This window comes from Oncorhynchus mykiss, chromosome 4 (assembly GCF_057628025.1).
Source record: "Oncorhynchus mykiss isolate SJ-2025 chromosome 4, ASM5762802v1, whole genome shotgun sequence".
In the NCBI taxonomy this organism is placed as follows: Eukaryota; Metazoa; Chordata; class Actinopteri; order Salmoniformes; family Salmonidae; genus Oncorhynchus; species Oncorhynchus mykiss.
The window spans coordinates 19,941,486-19,961,449 of NC_143025.1; the positions used below are offsets into that span (position 1 = coordinate 19,941,486).

Sequence of the window (19,964 nt, forward strand, 5' to 3'; positions counted from 1 at the left end):
AGAAAGAAACGCATTTCTGTTGCCAATGTATGTATGTAACCTGACCCAAGTTATGACATTACCAACCAGAACGTTCACTAATAGGTCCGGTATCACATCATCAACTTGTATCGATCACATTTTTACTAACATGCCTGAACATTGTTCTAATGCTGTATCAGTGGCACGAGGTTATAGTGATCATAACTTGGTTGCACTCACTAGGAAAACTAAAATAGTAAAGGCTGCCACTAAGGTAATCTATCGAACATCCTACAGAGGGTTCAATCAGGACTTATTTGTGGATGAGATTAAGAATGTGCAATGGTTAGAAGTATGAAATGTCACTAAATTTGTTTATGAAATTATTTGTGAGTATAGCTGATAAGCATGCCCCTTTAAGAAAATGCACTGTGAGGTCAAACGGTGCCCCAAAGATTAATGATGAGCTGAGAAATGTAATGATTCAGCGTTATGATGACAAAAAAGCAGCAGATAAATCTGGCACTCTGTTTGATAAGCAAAGTTATTGTAAATAAAGAAATCTTGTGACCAAACTAAACACAGAGTATATTTCTTACAAAACTAATCACGGAGTATGTTTCTTACAAAACCACACGACATCGCAAACTACTTTAATTAATATTTTACAGGCAAAGTAGAAAAGTTGAGGAATGCTATGATTCCAACTGATGGCTCCATCTCCATGAAGATGTGCTTGATGTATAGGGTGTGCCCAGAAGTCTGGAAAGAGTCGGAGGTTATTCCACTACTTAATGATAAAAAAAATCTACATTCAATGGTCCTAATAATAAGCTTGCTGCCTGTGTTAAGTAAATTATTGGGAAAAACTGTATCTATACAAATCAAGGATTATCTCTAATGTAATGGTCTGATAACGGATTTACAGCATGCATACAAAGAAGGGCATTCTCAAATATGTCCTTAGCACAAATGACAGATGATTGGTTAAAGAGTATGGATGACAGGAAGTTAGTTGGTGCAGTGTTGCTAGATTTCAGTGCTGCTTTTGATGTAATTGATCATGAACTGTTACTAGGTAAACTCAAATGTTATGGCTTTAAGTCTGCAGCTCTATCCTGGATGGAAAGCTATCTATCCAGGAAAGGGCTAAAAGTGTTCTTTAATGGTAGCTTTTCAAACAGTAAAGATATACACTGTGATGTTCCTCAAGGAAGCTGCCTAGGCACACTGCTCTACTCCATATTTACTGATGATTTACCTTCAGTAATGCACAAAGCAAGAGTGGTAATGTATGCTGATGACTCTACAATGTATAGCGCAGCATCAGAATATAATGAACTAACAGATGTACTGAGTAGTGAACTAAGAATGGTGTCTGAGTGGGTTGATATGAACAAATTGGTGTGGAACATTTCTAAAACTAAATGTATGTGGTCCTGTATGTCTTCCATTTCCTAATAATTGCTCCCACAGTTGATTTCTTCAAACCAAGCTGCTTACCTATTGCAGATTCAGTCTTCCCAGCCTGGTGCAGGTCTACAATTTTGTTTCTGGTGTCCTTTGACAGTTCTTTGGTCTTGGCCATAGTGGAGTTTGGAGTGTGACTGTTTGAGGTTGTGGACAGGTGTGTTTTATACTGATAACAAGTTCAAACAGGTGCCATTAATACAGATAACGAGTGGAGGACAGAGGAGCCTCTTAAAGAAGAAGTTACAGGTCTGTGAGAGCCAGAAATCTTGCTTATTTTTAGGTGACCAAATACTTATTTTCCACCATAATTTGCAAATAAATTCATTAAAAATCCTACAATGTGGTTTTCTGGATTTCTTTTCTCATTTTATCTGTCATAGTTGAAGTGTACCTATCATGAAAATTACAGGCCTCTCTCATCTTTTTAAGTGGGAGAACCTGCACAATTGGTGGCTGACTAAATACTTTTTTGCCCCACTGTATATGCTTGCTAATGATCCCCAATTGAATTTGCGATGAATAGAACGCATGTAGAGCAAGTGAAAAAAACAAAAGTACTAGGTGTCTTGTTGGACGCAGCTTTATCATGGTCAGAACACATAGATAATATTGTTATTAAGATGGGTAAGGGAATTGCTTTTACAAGAAAATGTTCATAGTATGTAATATCTAGTACTCTGAATCAGGTGATTCAATCCCTGGTCCTATCACACTTAGAGCACTGTCCAGTTGTAAGGTCACCTGCAGCAAAGAATGATATAACAAAAAATCTCAAAATGGCTCAAAACAGGGCTGCCAGATTAGGTCTTCATTGCTCTATCCATATGAATATGAATATGAATATGATCAATATGATCAGGGCATCTAAGACAGCCCAAGCCAAGGACAAATCACCTTAAATCTACAGTTTTATATAGAGTCATAGCTGAATGGAACTCTTTACCAATCCATATTTCTCAGGCAAAACACATCTAATCCTATAAGACCATATGACTGGACAGGAAATAGAAAGCATCAACTGAATGTTTAATGTGTTTCCTGTCAGGTATTTTAATTGTCTGTATTGTTTATTTGTTACATTTTTGTAAAGTCTTAATTTGTAATTGTTTGTAATGTCTTATTCATTGGTGTTGGACCCCAGGAAGATTAGCTAACGCTATGGCGTTAGCTAATGTGGAACCTAATAAAAATGCACAAATTTACAACTCATCCCATACCATCTCAATTGGGTTGAGGTCGGGTGATTGTGGAGGCCAGGTTATCTGATGCAGCACTCCATCACTCTCCTTGGTCAGATAGCCCATACACAGCCTGGAGGTATGTTGGGTCATTGTCCTGTTGAAAAACAAATGATAGTCCCACTAAGCCCAAACCGGATGGGATGGCGTATCGCTGCAGAATGCTGTGGTAGCCATGCTGGTTAAGTGTGCCTTGAATTCTAAATAAATCACAGACAATGTCACCAGCAAAGCACCCCCACACCTCGTCCTCCACACTTCACAGTGGGAACCACACATGCAGAGATCATCTGTTCACCTGCTCTGCGTCTCACACAGCGGGTTGGAACCAAAAATCTCAAATTTAGACTCATCAGACCAAAGGACAGATTTCCACGGGTCTAATGTCCATTGCTCGTGTTTCTTGGCCCAAGCAAGTCTCTTCTTATTATTGGTGTCCTTTAGTAGTGGTTTCTTCCAATTCGACCATGAAGGCCTGATTCACACAGTCTCCTCTGAACAGTTGATGTTGAGATGTGTCTGTTACCTGAACTCTGTGAAGCATTTATTTGGGCTGCAATTTCTGAGGCTGTAACTCTAATGAATTTATCATCTGCAGCAAAGGTAACTCTGGGTCTTCCTATCCTGTGGCAGTCCTCATGAGAGCCAGTTTCATCATAGCCTTGATGGTTTTTGCGACTGCACTTGAAGAAACTTTCAAGAAAAGTTATTGAAATGTTCCGTATTGACTGACCTTCATGTCTTAAATTAATGAAGGACTGTCGTTTCTCTTTGCTTATTTGAGCTGTTCTTGCCATATTATGGACATGGTGTTTTACCAAATACGGCTATCTTCTGTTGTTACCTTGTCACAACACAAGTGATTGGCTCAAACACATTAAGAAGGAAAGAAATGCCACAAATGAACTTTTACCAAGCCACACCTGTTCATTGAAATGCATTCCAGGTGACTACCTCGTGAAGTTGGTTGAGAGAATGTCAAGAGTGTGCAAAGCTGTCATCAGGCAAAGGGTGGCTATTTCAAGAATATCAAATATAAAATATATTTTGATTTGTTTAACACTGTTTTGGTTACTACATGATTCCATGTATGTTATTTCATAGTTTTGATGTCTTCACTATTATTCTACAATGTAGAAAATAGTACAAATAAAGAAAAACTCTTGAATGAGTAGGGGTCCAAACTTTTGACTGGTACTGTATGTTTTCAAAACTGTTATGATTCCATGAATTCTGATTATTTCCAGGGATACACAACATCCTGAAATATATGTAGACAGATTTGTTAGAAACAATACTATATTTCCCTTGACATAGTAATGCTGAATGTTATTTTTTTTAAACAGCTACATTTAACCCACTCTCCCCTAGACCATGACAATCAGATTGGCTACAATGACTATTCAGGGTCATAGGTGAACAAACATGTGATATTAAGTTCAAAGGGCAACTTTACAAACATCTGAACTTCAATCATTGTCCTTTGTTAGTTATTTTCACAAAGAGCTAGAGGGATGGCAAGTTTATGAAAGCCTGTACCAATACCAGACGTGAATAGTACACGGCGTACTCTCTCATTTCAGAATTTTTCATGTAGTTTACTGTCATCATTGTTGCTGAAACGTTGCGGCAGTAAACTAGGTCTGTAGGCTGTACATACTGTAGAATGGAGCCATAGCGCTACAACATCCGGGCATTCCTCAGCCTGCGCAGAAACGGAATGGCGGAGGTAAGTGAGCAAAAGGGCTTGGGTAGGAATGTGAGGACTAAATGATACTGGAACAGCTCTGAGTTTGAGAGCCTCTGTCGTCCAAGACGGTAGCTATCGATGTTTACAATCGTATCAACGGGTTACAGAAGGTTGTGAATGTAATATGTGTTGATAATTAAGGAAGTAAAATGGGGGCATTTTGTCCCAGGCTCGCCTCTCCGCGTTCTTCGCATTAAAGAGCCATTCCCAATTTGCCGGATAGTGCGCTATAGAACACAATCCGAGACCACCTCGACGGTGGTGCTGAAGAAATGGTCCAGGTGTGCTCCGTTAGTAATGTATTTTGACTGCAAACTTTGAGAGAAGTCCGAATTATTTCAGATACTCTGTCGGTGTCTTTTCGGGTGGAAACGCAATAGCCAGAACTATTTCCTTCTCTCGCGTGCCATTTGTGAGTCAGAGGAAGGAACGTTCAGCACCAAGTTACAGGAAAGCGCCCTGGTCATTGCGTCCTGAAGTGGAGTGGACCAAGCTTTTCAAAGTTAAAATGGCCATAAACGTACCTGTCACTAATGTATTGTTTGTGAGAGTTTTCGCCCAAAAGAGTTTTAAGTAGACCACAGCTGTATTTGCTTGAGGTAAAAACTAACTCTTGACTTTTGGTTCATAGGTCAACTCTATTTTAATGGATTTTCTATTTTGACAAAAAGTCTAATTCAGTTGTTCTAATACCATTAGTGTCCACTGTTGTATTAACTTCAACCATTCTTTAATTCAGGCGACTTTGAATTACAGAACAAGTAAAAAGACTTGTAACACTTTACACAACAGCAGGTAAGCCTATAATGTATTGCCTGAGAGCCATTGTATATCAGATATACGTATACCATGGGTATGACAAAACATTTATTTTTACTGTTCTAATAACGTTGGTAACCATTTTATAACAGCAATAAGGCACCTCAGGGTTTTGGGATGTATGGCCTATATACCACAGCTAAGGGCTGTATCCAGGCACTCGTGCATATGAACAGCCCTTAGCTGTGGTATATTGGCCATATGCCACACCCCCTCGGGCCTTATCGCTTAATTATACTGCTATAATGCATTGTAGGGCTTGTCATTAGCATGTATAACATGCCTTATAATGTTTTATTATAATCGCATAATGATCCTAACTAAATAAAAGCCATGTTGAGTTGACACTTGACTGTTTGTGTACAAATTTGTTTACATCACCGTTAGTGAGCATTTTATCCTTAGTCAAGATAATCCATCCACCTGACAGGTGTGGCATATCAAGAAGCTGATTAAACAGCATGATCATTACACCGTTTTGTCACACAACACAATGTCACAGATGTCTCAATTCTTGAGGGAGCGTGCAATTGGCATGCTGACTGCAGGAATTTCCACCAGAGCTTTTGCCAGAGAATTTAATGTATTTCTCAACCATAAGCCGCCTCCAATGTCGTTTTAGAGAATTTGATAGTACGTTCAACCAGCCTCACAACCGCAGACCACGTTTAACCACACCAGCCCAGGACCTCCACATCTTGCTTCTTCACCTGCGGGATCGACCAAGGGGGAGGGGTGGGAGTGCTGAGGAGAATTTCTGTCTGTAATAAAGCCCTTTTGTAGGGAAAAACTCGTCCTTATTAGCTGGGCCTGGCTCCCGAGTGGGTCTACCTGGCTCCCATGTGGGTGGGCCTATGCTCTCCAAGGCCCACCCATGGCTGTGCCCCTACCCAGTCATGTGAAATCCATAGATTAGGGCATTATTTATTTATTTAAAATGACTGATTTCCTTATATTTACTGTAACTAATTAAAATATTTGAAATTGTTGCATGTTGCGTGTATATTGTTGTTCAGTATATAATGGAATGAACAGGGATCAAGCACCTACTGGTCCTCCACGATGGTAACCCTTTGTGTGTGTGTGTGTGTTTGTGTTTTAGCTAGTTCAATGGGCTCTGGAGATCACAGACGCAGCCTAGTGGAGATCCTGAGGCAGGGCTATGAGGAGTCCAGGGCCCTAGTGGAGCTGCAGAACAGCCTGGGGGCCTCGCAGTCACAGGGCCGCCCAATGAAGATGGCAGTACGTCCCCAAAATGTGAGTACAGCTCCTCTGGGATCTGGTGTGGTGTGTTGACCCATTAGAGGCAGCAGTAGGCAACCACAACTTTAGTGCTGGGCTGGGACAAAAGCCTGACCTCACTGCATCCCTCTAGACCAGGAGGGAATAATATTATTCTATGTCATAGATTGTCAATTATTCCATAATGTGATGAATTAATGCAGGGCAAAGGCCGGCCTGGGGGCTGTATGCAGCCCGCGACCTGATTCAATACAGCCTGCGGGAATCATGCTCAGATCACATGAAGAATTTGCTATAGTAACGTTTAAAAAAATATATTTGTTATTCAAATTAAAAGCCCAATGAATACCCGCGTTTGTGTCATTATTTAACTCACACCGCTTGTGGGACATTTATTTTGAAGGCACGTATAAATAACAACTGCACAAGGACAGACAGTGACTCACAGGCTGACACACGTCACAGTTACAAATAGTAGCTAGCTAGAAATTGAGCAAACATTTTTTTCAAAGATAAAAAAAAGGAAAGTAGACAATGAATGTAGGGTGTTCCAGCAAGAGTGGACATCTAAATATGTATTTATTGAGGTATCAGGGAAAGCGGTGTGCTTAGTGTGCAAAGAGCATCGCTGTCTTGAAAGACCACAACTTCTCCTGACACTTCCGGACAAAGCATGTAGAGAAATATAGGAATATGTCTTCTGAGCAGAGGGCAAGTGAATCGAAAGAGTTGCTTTCACAGTTGCAAAAGCAGCAAGGACTTTTCACAAAACTGCATTCAGCATACGACGGAATTGCGAGAGCTATCTTTGTACTGTATACAAATACCTAGGTGTCTGGTTAGACTGTAAACTCTCCTTCCAGACTCACATTAAGCATCTCCAATCCAAAATTAAATCTAGAATCGTCTTCCTATTTCGTAACAAAGCATCCTTCACTCATGCTGCCAAACATACCCTCGTAAAACGGACTATCCTACCGATCCTTGACTTCGGCGATGTCATTTTCAAAATAGCCTCCAACACTACTCAGCAAATTGGATGCATTCTATCACAGTGCCATCTGTTTTGTCACCAAAACCCCATATACTACCCACCACTGCGACCTGTATGCTCACGTTGGCTGGCCCTCGCTTCATATTCGTCCCAAACCCTCTGGCTCCAGGTCATCTATAAGTCTTTGCTAGGTTAAGCCCCACCTTATCTCAGCTCACTGGTCACCATAGCAGCACCCACCCATAGCACGCGCTCCAGCTGGTATATTTCACTGGTCACCCCCAAAGCCAATTCCTCCTTTGGCTGCCTTTCCGTACAGTTCTCTGCTGCCAATGACTGGAACGAACTGCAAAAATCACTGAAGCTGGAGACTTATATCTCCCTCACTAACTTTAAGCATCAGATGTCAGAGCAGCTCACAGATCATTGCACCTGTACATAGCCCATCTGTAAATAGTCCATCCAACTACCTCATCCCCATATTGTTATTTTTTTTTGCTCCTTTGCACCCCAGTATCTCTACTTGTACATTCATCTTCTGCACATCTATCACTCCAGTGTTTAATTGCTAAATTGTAATTACTTCGCCACTAAGGCCTATTTATTGCCTTACCTCCCTAATCTTACCCCATTTGCACACACTGTATATATATTTTTTCTATTGTGTTATTGATTGTACTATTGTTTATCCCATGTGTAACTCTGTGTTGTTTTTGTCACACTGCTTTGCTTTATCTTGGCCAGGTCGCAGTTGTAAATGAGAACTTGTTCTCAACTGGCTTACCTGGTTAAATTAAGGTGAAATATATTGTTTTTTTAAAATAGTCCCACAAAATGTCTAAACATAGCAAGCCATTCGCTGAGGGCGAATTCATTAAATAATGTTTAATTGACTGCAGCAATACTTTGCCCCGACAAGAAAGAGCTGTTTAAAATGTTTCCGTGTTAAGACAAACAGTGACACGGCGTGATGTGGACATCGCAGAGAATATGGAACAACAGTTGAAAGACAAGGTAAATGTGGATTTCCCTCAACTGCAAGATAAAGAATGGTTGGCAGATTTTGCCTTCACCGTGGACATCATGGCCCTCATGAATTAACTGAATTCCAAACTACAAAGGAAGGGCCTTTTTGCACATCAGATATACAACCTTGTAAAAAGCCTTCAAGGGAAAATTACTCCTCCTGACCCGCCAAGTAGAAGCCAACAATCTCACCCACCTTCCGACACTACTAGTCTGTTCCCTATCAGATGACCAGCAGGAGAAGTATACATCGCTGTGGCGTGCTTTGAACATTGAGAATTCTCGTCATTTTGAGGATCAGAACGTTGGAAAATGACATGCTGTTGGTTTCCTCTCCTTCCACCGTTAATGTGGATAATGCTCCCACTGACCTGCAACTTGAGCTTATCGATCTTCAGTCTGATGCAGAGATTGCAGAACTATTCAAAACAATGTCACTGTCGAGGTTCTATGCATCTCTCGATGAACAAAACTTTCCAAAGGAGGAGTCATGCTCAGAATATGTTTGTAGTGTTTGGGTCAACCTATGTATGTGAACAGACATTTAAAAAAATATTTTAAATTTTTTTTACCCCCTTTTCTCCACAATTTCGTGGTATCCAATTGTTAGTAGTTACTATCTTGTCTCATCGCTACAACTCCCGTAGGTCAAAAGCCATGCGTCCTTCGAAACACAGCCCAACCTAGCCGCACTGCTTCTTAACACAGCGCGCATCCAACCCGGAAGCCAGCCGCACCAATGTGCACCTGGCGACCTGGTTTGCGTGCACTGCGCCCGGCCCGCCACAGGATTCGCTAGTGCGCGATGAGACAAGGAGATCCCTACCGGCCAAACCCTCCCTAACCCGGACGACGCTAGGCCAATTGTGCGTCGCCCCATGGACCTCCCGGTCGCGGCCAGCTGCGACAGAGCCTGGGCTCGAACCCAGAGTGTCAGGTGGCACAGCTAGCACTGCGCCACCCTCATGAACAGACATTTTCAGTGATGAAATATAACAAGTCAAGGCACAGATCATCTCTTACTGACTCTCACCTCTCAGCAATCCTGCATATAGCAACATCAGAAACTATACATGACATCACTGCTCTAGTCAATGCCCATCAGACTTAACACTAATTGTTTTATATATATATTTACGCCTTTTTCTCCCCAATTGATAGTTACAGTCTTGTCTCATCGCTGCAACTTGAGAGCCATGCATCCTCCAAAGCACGACCCAACCAAGCCACACTGCTTCTTGACATAATGCCTGCTTAACCCAGAAGCCAGCTACACCAATGTGTCGGAGGAAACACTGTACACCTGGCGACTGTGTCAGCGTGCATGCGCCCGGCCCACCAGTCACTAGAGTGCGATACCCGTTAACAAGAGTTCTGTCCGTGGTGCTGAATGCACAATGTACTTTTCCCTCCGTGTAGTTCATTGCATGTTTAATAATGAAAATGCCTACAAAAGGAGAACATGGATGTGGTTTATTTGTGTGCATGTAAAAAAAGAGAAAGTTAAATAAGTAGCCAATCCGGACGTGATTTACAGTAGATATATCTATCAACACAGTCATACACATGATGTACAATCCTGTAATATGATTCTGGCCCGTGATGGAAAAAATATATTCTAATGTGGCCCTCCATGAAAAATAATTGCTCTCTCGCTTTCTCTCTCTCTGTCTCTCTCTATAGGGCAGTGAGATTCCCCTGGAGGACCTGCTGTCTCTGTGTGGGTATGAGGTGTCTGATCCCCTCCTGCAGCAGGACAGGGAGCCCAACGAGCTAGCAGCCAGTCTGCCTGACATGACACTGGACAAGGTGAGACCTGGGTATAACTAGACATACCTGAGACTGGAGTAATCCACAGATAAAACTGTAAACACAGCCAGGAAAGCACTGCAGAAGGGGTGAACAACTCAGGCCCTCCAGTTCCAGTCTGGCTGATTTTTGTTTTTGTTTTGTTTCTTCGTAGTACTTAATTGATTAATATGTTAGTAAATCAAATCTAATTTATTTGTCATATGCTTTGTCATATGCTCCGAAAGCTTACATACGACCTTAGTCAACAATGCAGAGTTTTTTAAAAAGTACAAACAATTTCTAAATAAACTAAAGGAAAAATAGTAGCATAATAACGAGGATATATGCAAGTGGCCCGGTACCAAGTCAATGTACGGGTTAGTTGAGGTAATTGGGGTAATATGTCCATGTAGGTAAGTGTAAAGTGACTATGTATAGAAAATAGATAGAGTAGCAGCAGCATGTGTGTGTGGTGTCAATATGCCTGTGTCTTTGTCCGTGTGTGTATGTTGGAGTGTTAGTGTAGTATGTGTGGGTGTGTGGTTAGAGTCCAGTGAGTGTACATCAAGCCTTTGCAAGAGAGTAATTGCATATACAGTGCATTGAGAAAGTATTCAGTATCCCCTTGACTTTTTCCACATTTTGTTGTTTCAGCCTTATTCTAAAATTGATTCAATAGTTTTTTTCCCCTCTCATCAATCTACACACAATACCTCATAATGACAGAGCAAAAACAGTTTTTTGCAAATTTATTTAAAAAAAATAAAAAACAGAAATATCACATTTACATAAGTATACAGACCCTTTACTCAGTACTTTGTTGAAGCACCTTTGTCAGCGATTTCTGCCTTGAGTCTTCTTGGGAATGACACTACAAGCTTGGCACACTTGTATTTGGAGAGTTTCTCCCATTCTTCTGTGCAGATCCTCTCAAGCTCTGTCAGGTTGGATGGGGAGCGTCACTGCACAGCTATTTTCTAGTCTCTCCATAGATGTTCGATCGGGTTCAAGTCTGGCCTCAGGCTGGGCCACTCAAGGACATTCAGAGACTTGTCCTGAAGCCACTCCTGCTTTGTCTTGGCTGTCTGCTTAGGGTCGTTGTCCTGTTACGTGAACCTTCGAGCCAGTCTGAGGTCCTGAGCGCTCTGGAGCAGGTTTTCTTCAAGGATCTGTCTGTACTTTGCTCCGTTCATCTTTCCCTTGATCCTGACTAGTCTCCCAGCCCACTGAAAACCATCCCCACAGAATGATGCTGCAACCACCATGCTTCACCGTAGGGATGGTGCCAGGTTTCCTCTAGACGTGACGATTGGCATTCAGGCCAAAAAGTTCAATCTTGGTTTCATCAGACCAGAGAATCTTGTTTCTCATGGTCTGGGAGTCATTTAGGTAATTTTTGCCAAAACTCCAAGCAGGCTTTCATGTGCCTTTTACTGAGGAGTGGCTTCCGTCTGGCCGCTCTACCATCATGGCCTGATTGGTGGAGTGCTGCAGAGATGGTTGTCCTTCTGGATGGTTCTTTCATCTCCACAGAGCTGGAGCTCTGTCAGCGTGACCATCGGGTTCTTGGTCACCTCCCTCACCAAGGTCCTTCTCCCCTGATTGCTCAGTTTGGCCGTGCGGCCAGCTCAAGGAAGAGTCTTTGCGGTTCCAAACTTCTTCCATTTATGAATAATGGAGTATACTCAAATATCCCTATACCCATCATGAGTTTGCTACAACCTAGCCTATGAATTCAATTTTACAATGTAGGTGCACACAGGTCCAGAGAGAAATTTGAGATGACAGACAGTGACACATTGACAGACAGTGACTTTCAATACTGCCTTGCACACTCTTGCCCGCATCTAGCTATCCAGGTTGTAATCATTAGTCCAACAGTTGCAAACGAGAGTTTCAATTGAACAAATTATTTTTTATCCCTGTTTCGATTGCTTCCGTTTAAGAAACGTTTTTCAACAGAATCGGTGGAATGAATACACCCCTGATCACGCATAAACGCAGTTCACGTTCATAGCATTGTTATTCCTTCTCGCCTCTATGCACTCACCTCCTCTCACCTTTGCCCTTCGTTTGTGGACTTCAATGAACAACACATCAGCTGTATGTGACCAGGCTAAAAAATAACTTTCCAAGCCAAACCATCTACATCGTCCTCATATTAGCTAATTACATTGTCCCCATATTAGCTAATCATGCAGTAATGTTGCAGTGCATAGTCAGTAAGCAGTTACACCAGCGGGCCCCAGTGGCAATAAATTAATAAAACCAAAAGCTTACCTTCACTTGGAAGAGTTCCAGTGCTGTGTTGGATAGTCATAGCCAGCTAGCTAACATAGCGGATGGCTAGTTTGAGTAGCTAAACTAGCCATCTGCATTTGCTAGCTAAGTAAGTGAAACTGAAGAAAAATGACTCTCTCTCTCTCTCTCTCTCTCTCTCTCTCTCTCTCTCTCTCTCTCTCTCTCTCTCTCTCTCTCTCTCTCTCTCTCTCTCTCTCTCTCTCTCTCTCTCTCTCTCTCTCTCTCTCTCTCTCTCTCTCTCTCTCTCTCTCTCTCTCTCTCTCTCTCTCTCTCTCTCTTTTCTTCATTTTTTAATACATTAAGAAATGTATTTGTTGAAAACTGTTCAACTATTGTCTTTCTCTCACTTTGAGTCAACTACTCACCTCATCATGTTATGCACTGCAGTGCTAGCCAGCTGTAGCTAATGCTTTCAGTACTAGATTCATTCTCTGATCCTTTGATTGGGTGGACAACATGTCAGTTCATTGCTGCAAGAGCTCTGATAGGTTGAAGGACGTCCTCCGGAAGTTATTTACTGTGTAAGTCTATGGAAGGGGGTGAGAACCAAGTGCCTCCTAGTTTTTGTATTGAAGTCAATGTACCAAGAGGAGGACGGAAGCTAGCTGTCCTCCGGCTACACCATTGTGCTACCCTACAGAGTGCTGCTGAGGCTACTGTAGACCTTCATTGCAAAACACTGTGTTTTAATAAATTGTTTGGTGACGTGAATATATTTAGTATAAGTTTATTTAAAAAGGAAAACCTTTTCAATGTTTCACCATTTTTATGAAATTCACTGATGAGGATGGTCCTCCCGCCACTGATAGACAGGTGTGTGCCTTTCCAAATCATGTCCAATCAATTGAATTTACCACATCTCAAGGATGAATGCACCTGAGCTCAATTTCGAGTATCATAGCAAAGGGTCTGAATATTTCTGTAAATAAGGTATTTCAGTTTATTTTTAATATATTTTCAAAAATGTCTAAAAACCTGTTTTTGCATTGTCATTATGGGGTATTGTGTGTATATTGATGAAGATTCTTTCACCATTGTGTCAGTGGCAAACTTAATTATGGTGTTGGAGTGGTGCGTGGCCACGCAGTCGTGGGTGAACAGTGTGTACATGAGGGTACTAAGCACGCACCCCTGAGGGGCCCTGTGTTGAGGGTCAGCATGGCAGATGTGTTGTTGCCTACCCTCACCACCTGGGGAGGCCCATCGGGAAGTCCAGGATCCAGTTGCAAAGGGAGGTGTTCAGTCCCAGGATCCTTAGCTTAGTGATGAGCTTGGAGGGGACTATGGTGTTGAACGCTGGAACGTAGGCATTCCATTTGTCCAGGTGGGATAGGGCAGTTTGGACTGCAATAGAGATTGCGGCGTCTGTGGATCTGTTGGTGGCTGTATGCAAATTGGAGTGGGTCCAGAGTTTCTGGGATGATGGTGTTGATGTGAGCCATGACCAGCCTTTCAAAGCATTTCATGGCTACAGATGTAAGTGCTACGTGGCGATAGTCATTTAGGCAGGTTGCCTTGGCGTTTTTGGGCACATGGACTATGGTGGTTTGCTTGAAACATGTAGGTATTACGGACTGGGTCAGGGAGAGGTTAAAAATGTCAGTGAATACACTTGCCAGCTGGTCAGCGCATACTCTGAGTATGCGTCCTGGTAATCCGTCTTGCTCTGCGGCCTTATGAATGTTAACCTGTTTAAAGGTCTTACTCACATCGGCTATGGAGAGCGTGATCACACAGTCAGTGCTCTCATGCATGGTTCATTTAGCTCTTGTGGTAGGCTCGCGTCACTGGGCGGTTCGTGGCTGGGTTTCCATTTGTAATCCGTGATAGTTTGCTAGCCCTGCCACATCCGACAAGCATTAGAGCTGTTGTAGGAGGATTCGATCTTAGTCATGTATTGACGCTTTGCCTATTTGATGGTTCGTTGTAGGGCGTAGCGGGATGTTTCCTGAAATCCATTGCTTCTGGTTTGGTATTGTACGTATGGTCACGGTGGGGCTGACGTCGTCGATGCACTTATTAATGAAGCCGGTGACTGATGTGGTATAATTGGTTATTGGTGCACCAACCTGGTTTTCCAAGCAGAAATCAATCACTAGTTAAAAGGCAAGAAGGAAAACCAGCATAGTCCTCTGTGATTGTCGAGGAGCTGTGCAGTTCTGCATTCAAGAGCATTATAGGATACATGTTCTGGCGTTGACATGATGTCTATTGATTCTTGTATGAGTAATTACTACTTGGCTCTTAAGGAATTGAGTTAAGTTGGGCTCTAGATGCCCTGTCTAGTCTACAAACACTCAGAAAACATGAAAAATACTAAATCACCTTTATGTATCATAAATTCCATTAACTTCACTGAGTGTGATGCTTAGAGAAGGTAGTGAACTATTCCATTGAGACAGTAATAGACTGTTCCATTCTTCCAGGACCAGATTGCTAAAGATCTGTTCTCAGGAGAGGATGAAGAGGAGTTATCAGCTGATGACCTCACTCTCTCTGTCACCTCCCACGCCTCTGACCTCCTCTTCCGCCGCCACCTAAGAGGTATGACCAATAATGTCATATAGAGTATTAGGGCTGTGACGATACCAGTATCGCAATATTTTTTTCAATGGCAAAAATGAAAAGCACCTGTATTGAAAGCACCTGCTTTCAATATACTTTGTATCCCTCATTTACTCAAGTATTTCCTTTATTTTTGGCAGTTACCTTTTATATAATGGGTATGACACACTCCTACTTTTGGAGCAGAGCTACCACTTCCCGTAAACAGACCCCCACCCACCCACCCAGCTCACCACTCAGGAGAATCCCCTTATCATATCACATCGATATATTTTTTAAATGGCCTGAGGGCCCCTTTATGCCAAAACTAATTTGTTGTACCTTGAAGTTGTTAACTGGTGGTGTTATGAGAATGCTACATATTGATGTAATAAATGTTCCCATGTGCCAGCCCATTCCATGGCAGATGGAGACAAAGGCACCTTCGTCAGCTCCTCAGAAGATGTCTCAGATGATGATGACGACAACACCTCCATTCCATCCAATGATGAACGCAAGGTGAGACACTGGGGCCTACTGAACAGAGCTCAAATATTCTACAATTACTATTTAGGGAAATATAACAACCTGTTTTCTGTAGTGTCTTTGTGACTGACACTGTGGTTGTTATTTTTCCAGGACATCATGGTGGGCTCAATGTACCAAGCCAAAATCCCTCCTCTCAGCCCATACTCATACCAGGAGAGAGGTAACCCACAATTGACCCTTTCAGAATCCGTGTACATTTTGGATTAGTGTGTTCACACTTTGCCTCAGTCTCACACACACTCTTATATCTGTGTCTCTATCACTATCTTTCCATCTCCTGTTCCCAGTCTATGAGAATGAGGATCAGCTCCTGTGGACCCCAGACATGTTGCCAGGCCAGGCTGTAAAGGAGTTCCTGCTAAGTGCCCAGAGACGGGGAGGTCAGGACGGGGCTGTAGACACCCTCATCAACGGGGACATAATCAAAGACAATGAACAAGTAATGTAGTGGGTTGGGTCATTTACTTTATGTTCATATTCTTATCTTTTATTACAGTTGAAGTCGGAAGTTTACATACAAAAAATTATGCCTTAGGTCAGTTAGGATCACCACTTTATTTTAGAATGTGAAATGTCAGAATAATTGTACAGAGAATGATTTATTTTAGCTTTTATTTCTTTCATCACATTCCCAGTGGGTCAGAGGTTTACATACACTCAATTAGTATTTGGTAGCATTGCCTTTAAATTGTTTAACTCGGGTCAAACGGTTTGGGTAGCCTTCCACAAGCTTCCCACAATAAGTTGGGTGAATTTTGGCCCATTCCTCCTGACAGAGCTGGTTTAACTGAGTCAGGTTTGTAGGCCTCCTTGCTCGCACATACTTTTTCAGTTCTGCCCACATATTTTCTATAGGATTGAGGTCAGGGCTTTGGGATGGCCACTCCAATTCCTTGACATTGTAGTCCTTGCGACAACTTTGGAAGTATGTTTGGAGTCATTGTCCATTTGGGGTCATTGTCATTGTCCATTTGGAAGACCCACCCGGTTGGGATGGTTTTCTTTCGGCTTGCAAGCCTCCCCATTTTTCCTCCAAAAATAACGATGGTCATTATGGCCAAACAGTTCTATTTTTGTTTCATCAGACCAGAGGACATTTCTCCAAAAAGTACGATCTTTGTCCCCATGTGCAGTTGCAAATCGTAGTCTGGCTTTTTTATGGCGGTTTTGGAGCAGTGGCTTCTTCCTTGCTGAGCGGCCTTTCAAGTTATGTTGATATAGGACTTGTTTTACTGTGGATATAGATACTTTTTCCTCCAGCATCTTCACAAGATCCTTTGCTGTTGTTCTTCTTGATTTGCACTTTTCACACCAAAGTACGTTCATCTCTAGGAGACAGAACGCGTATCCTTCCTGAGCGGTATGATGGCTGCGGGGTCCCATGGTGCTTATATTATTGTTTGTAAAGATGAATATGGTACCTTCAGGTGTTTGGAAATTGCTCCCAAGGATGAACCAGACTTGTGGAGGTCTGCATTTGTTTTCTGAGGTCTTGGCTGATTTCTTTTGATTTTTCCATGATGTTAAGCAAAGAGGCACTAAGTTTGAAGGTAGGCTTTGAAATACATCCACAGGTACACCTCCAATTGACTCAAATGATGTCAATTCGCATATCAGAAGCTTCTAAAGCCATGACATCATTTTCTGGAATTTTCCAAGCTGTTTAAAGGAACAGTCAACTTAGTGTATGTAAACTTCTGACACACTGGAATTGTGATACAGTGAATTATAAATTAAGTAATCTGTCTGCTAACCATTGTTGGAAAAATTACTTGTTTCATACATAAAGTAGACGTCCTAACCGACTTGCCAAAACTATAGTTTGTTAACAAAAAATGTGTGGAGTGGATGAAAAAGGAGTTTTAATGACTCCAACCTAAGTGTATGTAAACTTCTGACTTCAACTGTATTTCTTATTGTTGTTGCATTGTCGAGGAGGAACCTGCAAGTAATCATTTAGTTGGACGGTGTATTCCATATGTATCTTGTACATACGACTGAATGAACTTGAAACTGGGTGGTAAAGCAGAAACAGAGTGGGACTTAGTAGGGCTGGATCATCATATGTAAATCTATTAACTTTGTTTGCATGTCGAGTGATTTCTGCACAGTTCATACTGTGGTTGAGGTCACAGACTTCTGTCACAACTGTTTGCTTTCTTTTCTCTTTCTTTCCATCTCTCAGGCTCTGTATGAGCTGGTGAAATGCAGCTTTAATGCAGAGGAGGCACTGAGACGAATGCGCTTTAATGTGAAAGTATTCAGCGGTAAGACCGTCCATGACACATTTATTACTGATATATAGTAGGTTATATGTCATCTTACTCGTGGCAACAACTCTTTTGGATTTTATTAGGATCTCTTATAGTCCTCATTTAGACTAATCTTTCAAGAGTCTATTAACTCATATCAATGACTCATTAACCTTTCTGATCTCCCCATCCCGGATCCGGGTTCGTGAATACAGACTCAAGCTCATTACCATAACGCAACGTTAACTATTCATGAAAATCGCAAATGAAATGAAATAAATATGCTAGCTCTCAAGCTTAGCCTTTTGTTAACAACACTGTCATCTCAGATTTTCAAAATGTGCTTCTCAACCATTGCAAAACAAGCATTTGTGTAACAGTATTGATGGCTAACGTAGCATTTAGCATTAGCATTCAGCTGGCAACATTTACACAAAAAAACAGAAAAGCATTCAAAAAAATCATTTACCTTTGAAGAACTTCAGATGTTTTCAATGAGGAGACTCTCAGATAGCAAATGTTCAGTTTTCCTGAAAGATTATTTGTTTAGGACAAATCGCTCCGTTTTCTGCGTCACGTTTAGCTATGAAAAAACCCCTGTATCCAGGATTGTGTAAATCTATCAGCAAGCTCATTAGCATAACACAACGTTAACTATTTATGAAAATCGCAAATGAAATGAAATAAATATGCCATCTCTCAAGCTTAGCCTTTTGTAAACAACACTGTCATCTCAGATTTTCAAAATATGCTTCTCAACCATAGGAAAACAATCATTTGTGTAAAAGTAGCTAGCTAGAGTTAGCATTTCGCGTTAGCATTTAGCATTAGCATTAGCGTTAGCATCCAGCACGCAACATTAACAAAAACATAAAAGCCTTCAAATAAAATCATTTACCTTTGAAGAACTTCTGATGTTTTCAATGAGGATACTCTCAGTTAGATAGCAGATGCTCAGTTTTTCCAAAAAGATTCCTTGTGTATTAGAAATAGCTCCGTTTTATACATCACATTTGGCTACCAAAAAAAATCCATAAATTCAGTCCTCAAAACGCAAACTTTTTTCCAAATTAACTCCATAATATCGACTGAAAACATGGCAAACGTTGTTTAGAATCAATCCTCAAGGTGTTTTTCACATATCTCTTCATTGATACATCGTTCTTGGACACATGCTTTCTCTCCTGAATCCCAGGAAAAAATGCCCGCACCTGAAGATTACGCACAAATTTAGACAAAGGACACCGGGCGGACCTCTGGAAAATGTAGTCTCTTATGGCCAATCTTCCAATGATATGCCTACAAATACGTCACAATGCTGCTAAGACCTTGGGCGAACGACAGAAAGTGTAGGCTCATTCCTTGCGCAATCACAGCCATATAAGGAGAGAATGGAAAACAGAGCTTCAGAAATTCTGCTAATTCCTGGGTGATGCATCATCTTGGTTTCGCCTGTAGAATGAGTTCTGGGGCACTTACAGACAAAATCTTTGCAGATTCTGAAACTTCAGAGTGTTTTCTTTCCAAAACTGTCAAGAATATGCATAGTCGAGCATCTTTTCGTGACAAAATATCGCGCTTAAAACGGGAACGTTTTTTATCCAAAAATGAAATAGCGCCCCTAGAGATCAAAGAGGTTAACGGCACCAAATTATTATTCACATTTTTATATTTTTGGTATTTTACCCTTTTCTCCCCAATTTCGTGATATACAATTGCGATCCAATCACGACCTTGTCTCATTGCCGCACACTCAACGGGCTCGGGAGAGGCAAAGGTCAATTCATGCGGCCTCCGATAATATTCCCCGCCAAACAGCGTTTCTTAACACCCACCCGCTTAACCTGGAAGCCAGCTGCACCAATGTGTCGGAGGAAACACTGTTCAATTGACGACCGAAGTCAGCCTGCAGGCGCCCGGCCCGCCACAAGGAGTCACTAGAGCGCGATGAGCCAAGTAAACCCTCCCCTGGCCAAACCCTCCTCTAACCCGGATGACGCTAGGCCAATTGTGCGCCTCTCTAT

At 41.8% G+C, this 19,964-nt stretch overlaps 1 protein-coding gene across 4 annotated transcripts in view; it reads left to right on the forward strand.

Moving 5' to 3' along the window:
• The first annotated feature begins 4,101 nt into the window (after positions 1 to 4,101).
• Positions 4,102 to 19,964, forward strand: part of LOC110521461 (mesoderm induction early response protein 2) — a 28,817-nt gene continuing 12,954 nt past the window's right edge. For 2 of the 4 annotated variants that reach the window (XM_090231377.1, XM_090231375.1), the window contains exons 1-8: positions 5,160 to 5,217; positions 6,344 to 6,498; positions 10,187 to 10,312; positions 15,022 to 15,139; positions 15,552 to 15,658; positions 15,779 to 15,848; positions 15,976 to 16,127; positions 17,874 to 17,955. In XM_090231377.1, the coding sequence (XP_090087503.1) occupies positions 6,352 to 6,498; positions 10,187 to 10,312; positions 15,022 to 15,139; positions 15,552 to 15,658; positions 15,779 to 15,848; positions 15,976 to 16,127; positions 17,874 to 17,955 (802 nt within the window). In that variant the 5' untranslated portion in view covers positions 5,160 to 5,217; positions 6,344 to 6,351. Of the gene's footprint in view, positions 4,402 to 5,159; positions 5,218 to 6,343; positions 6,499 to 10,186; positions 10,313 to 15,021; positions 15,140 to 15,551; positions 15,659 to 15,778; positions 15,849 to 15,975; positions 16,128 to 17,873; positions 17,956 to 19,964 lie in introns of those variants that run through there. The other 2 variants (XM_090231376.1, XM_021599018.3) reach the window with 2 other exon arrangements.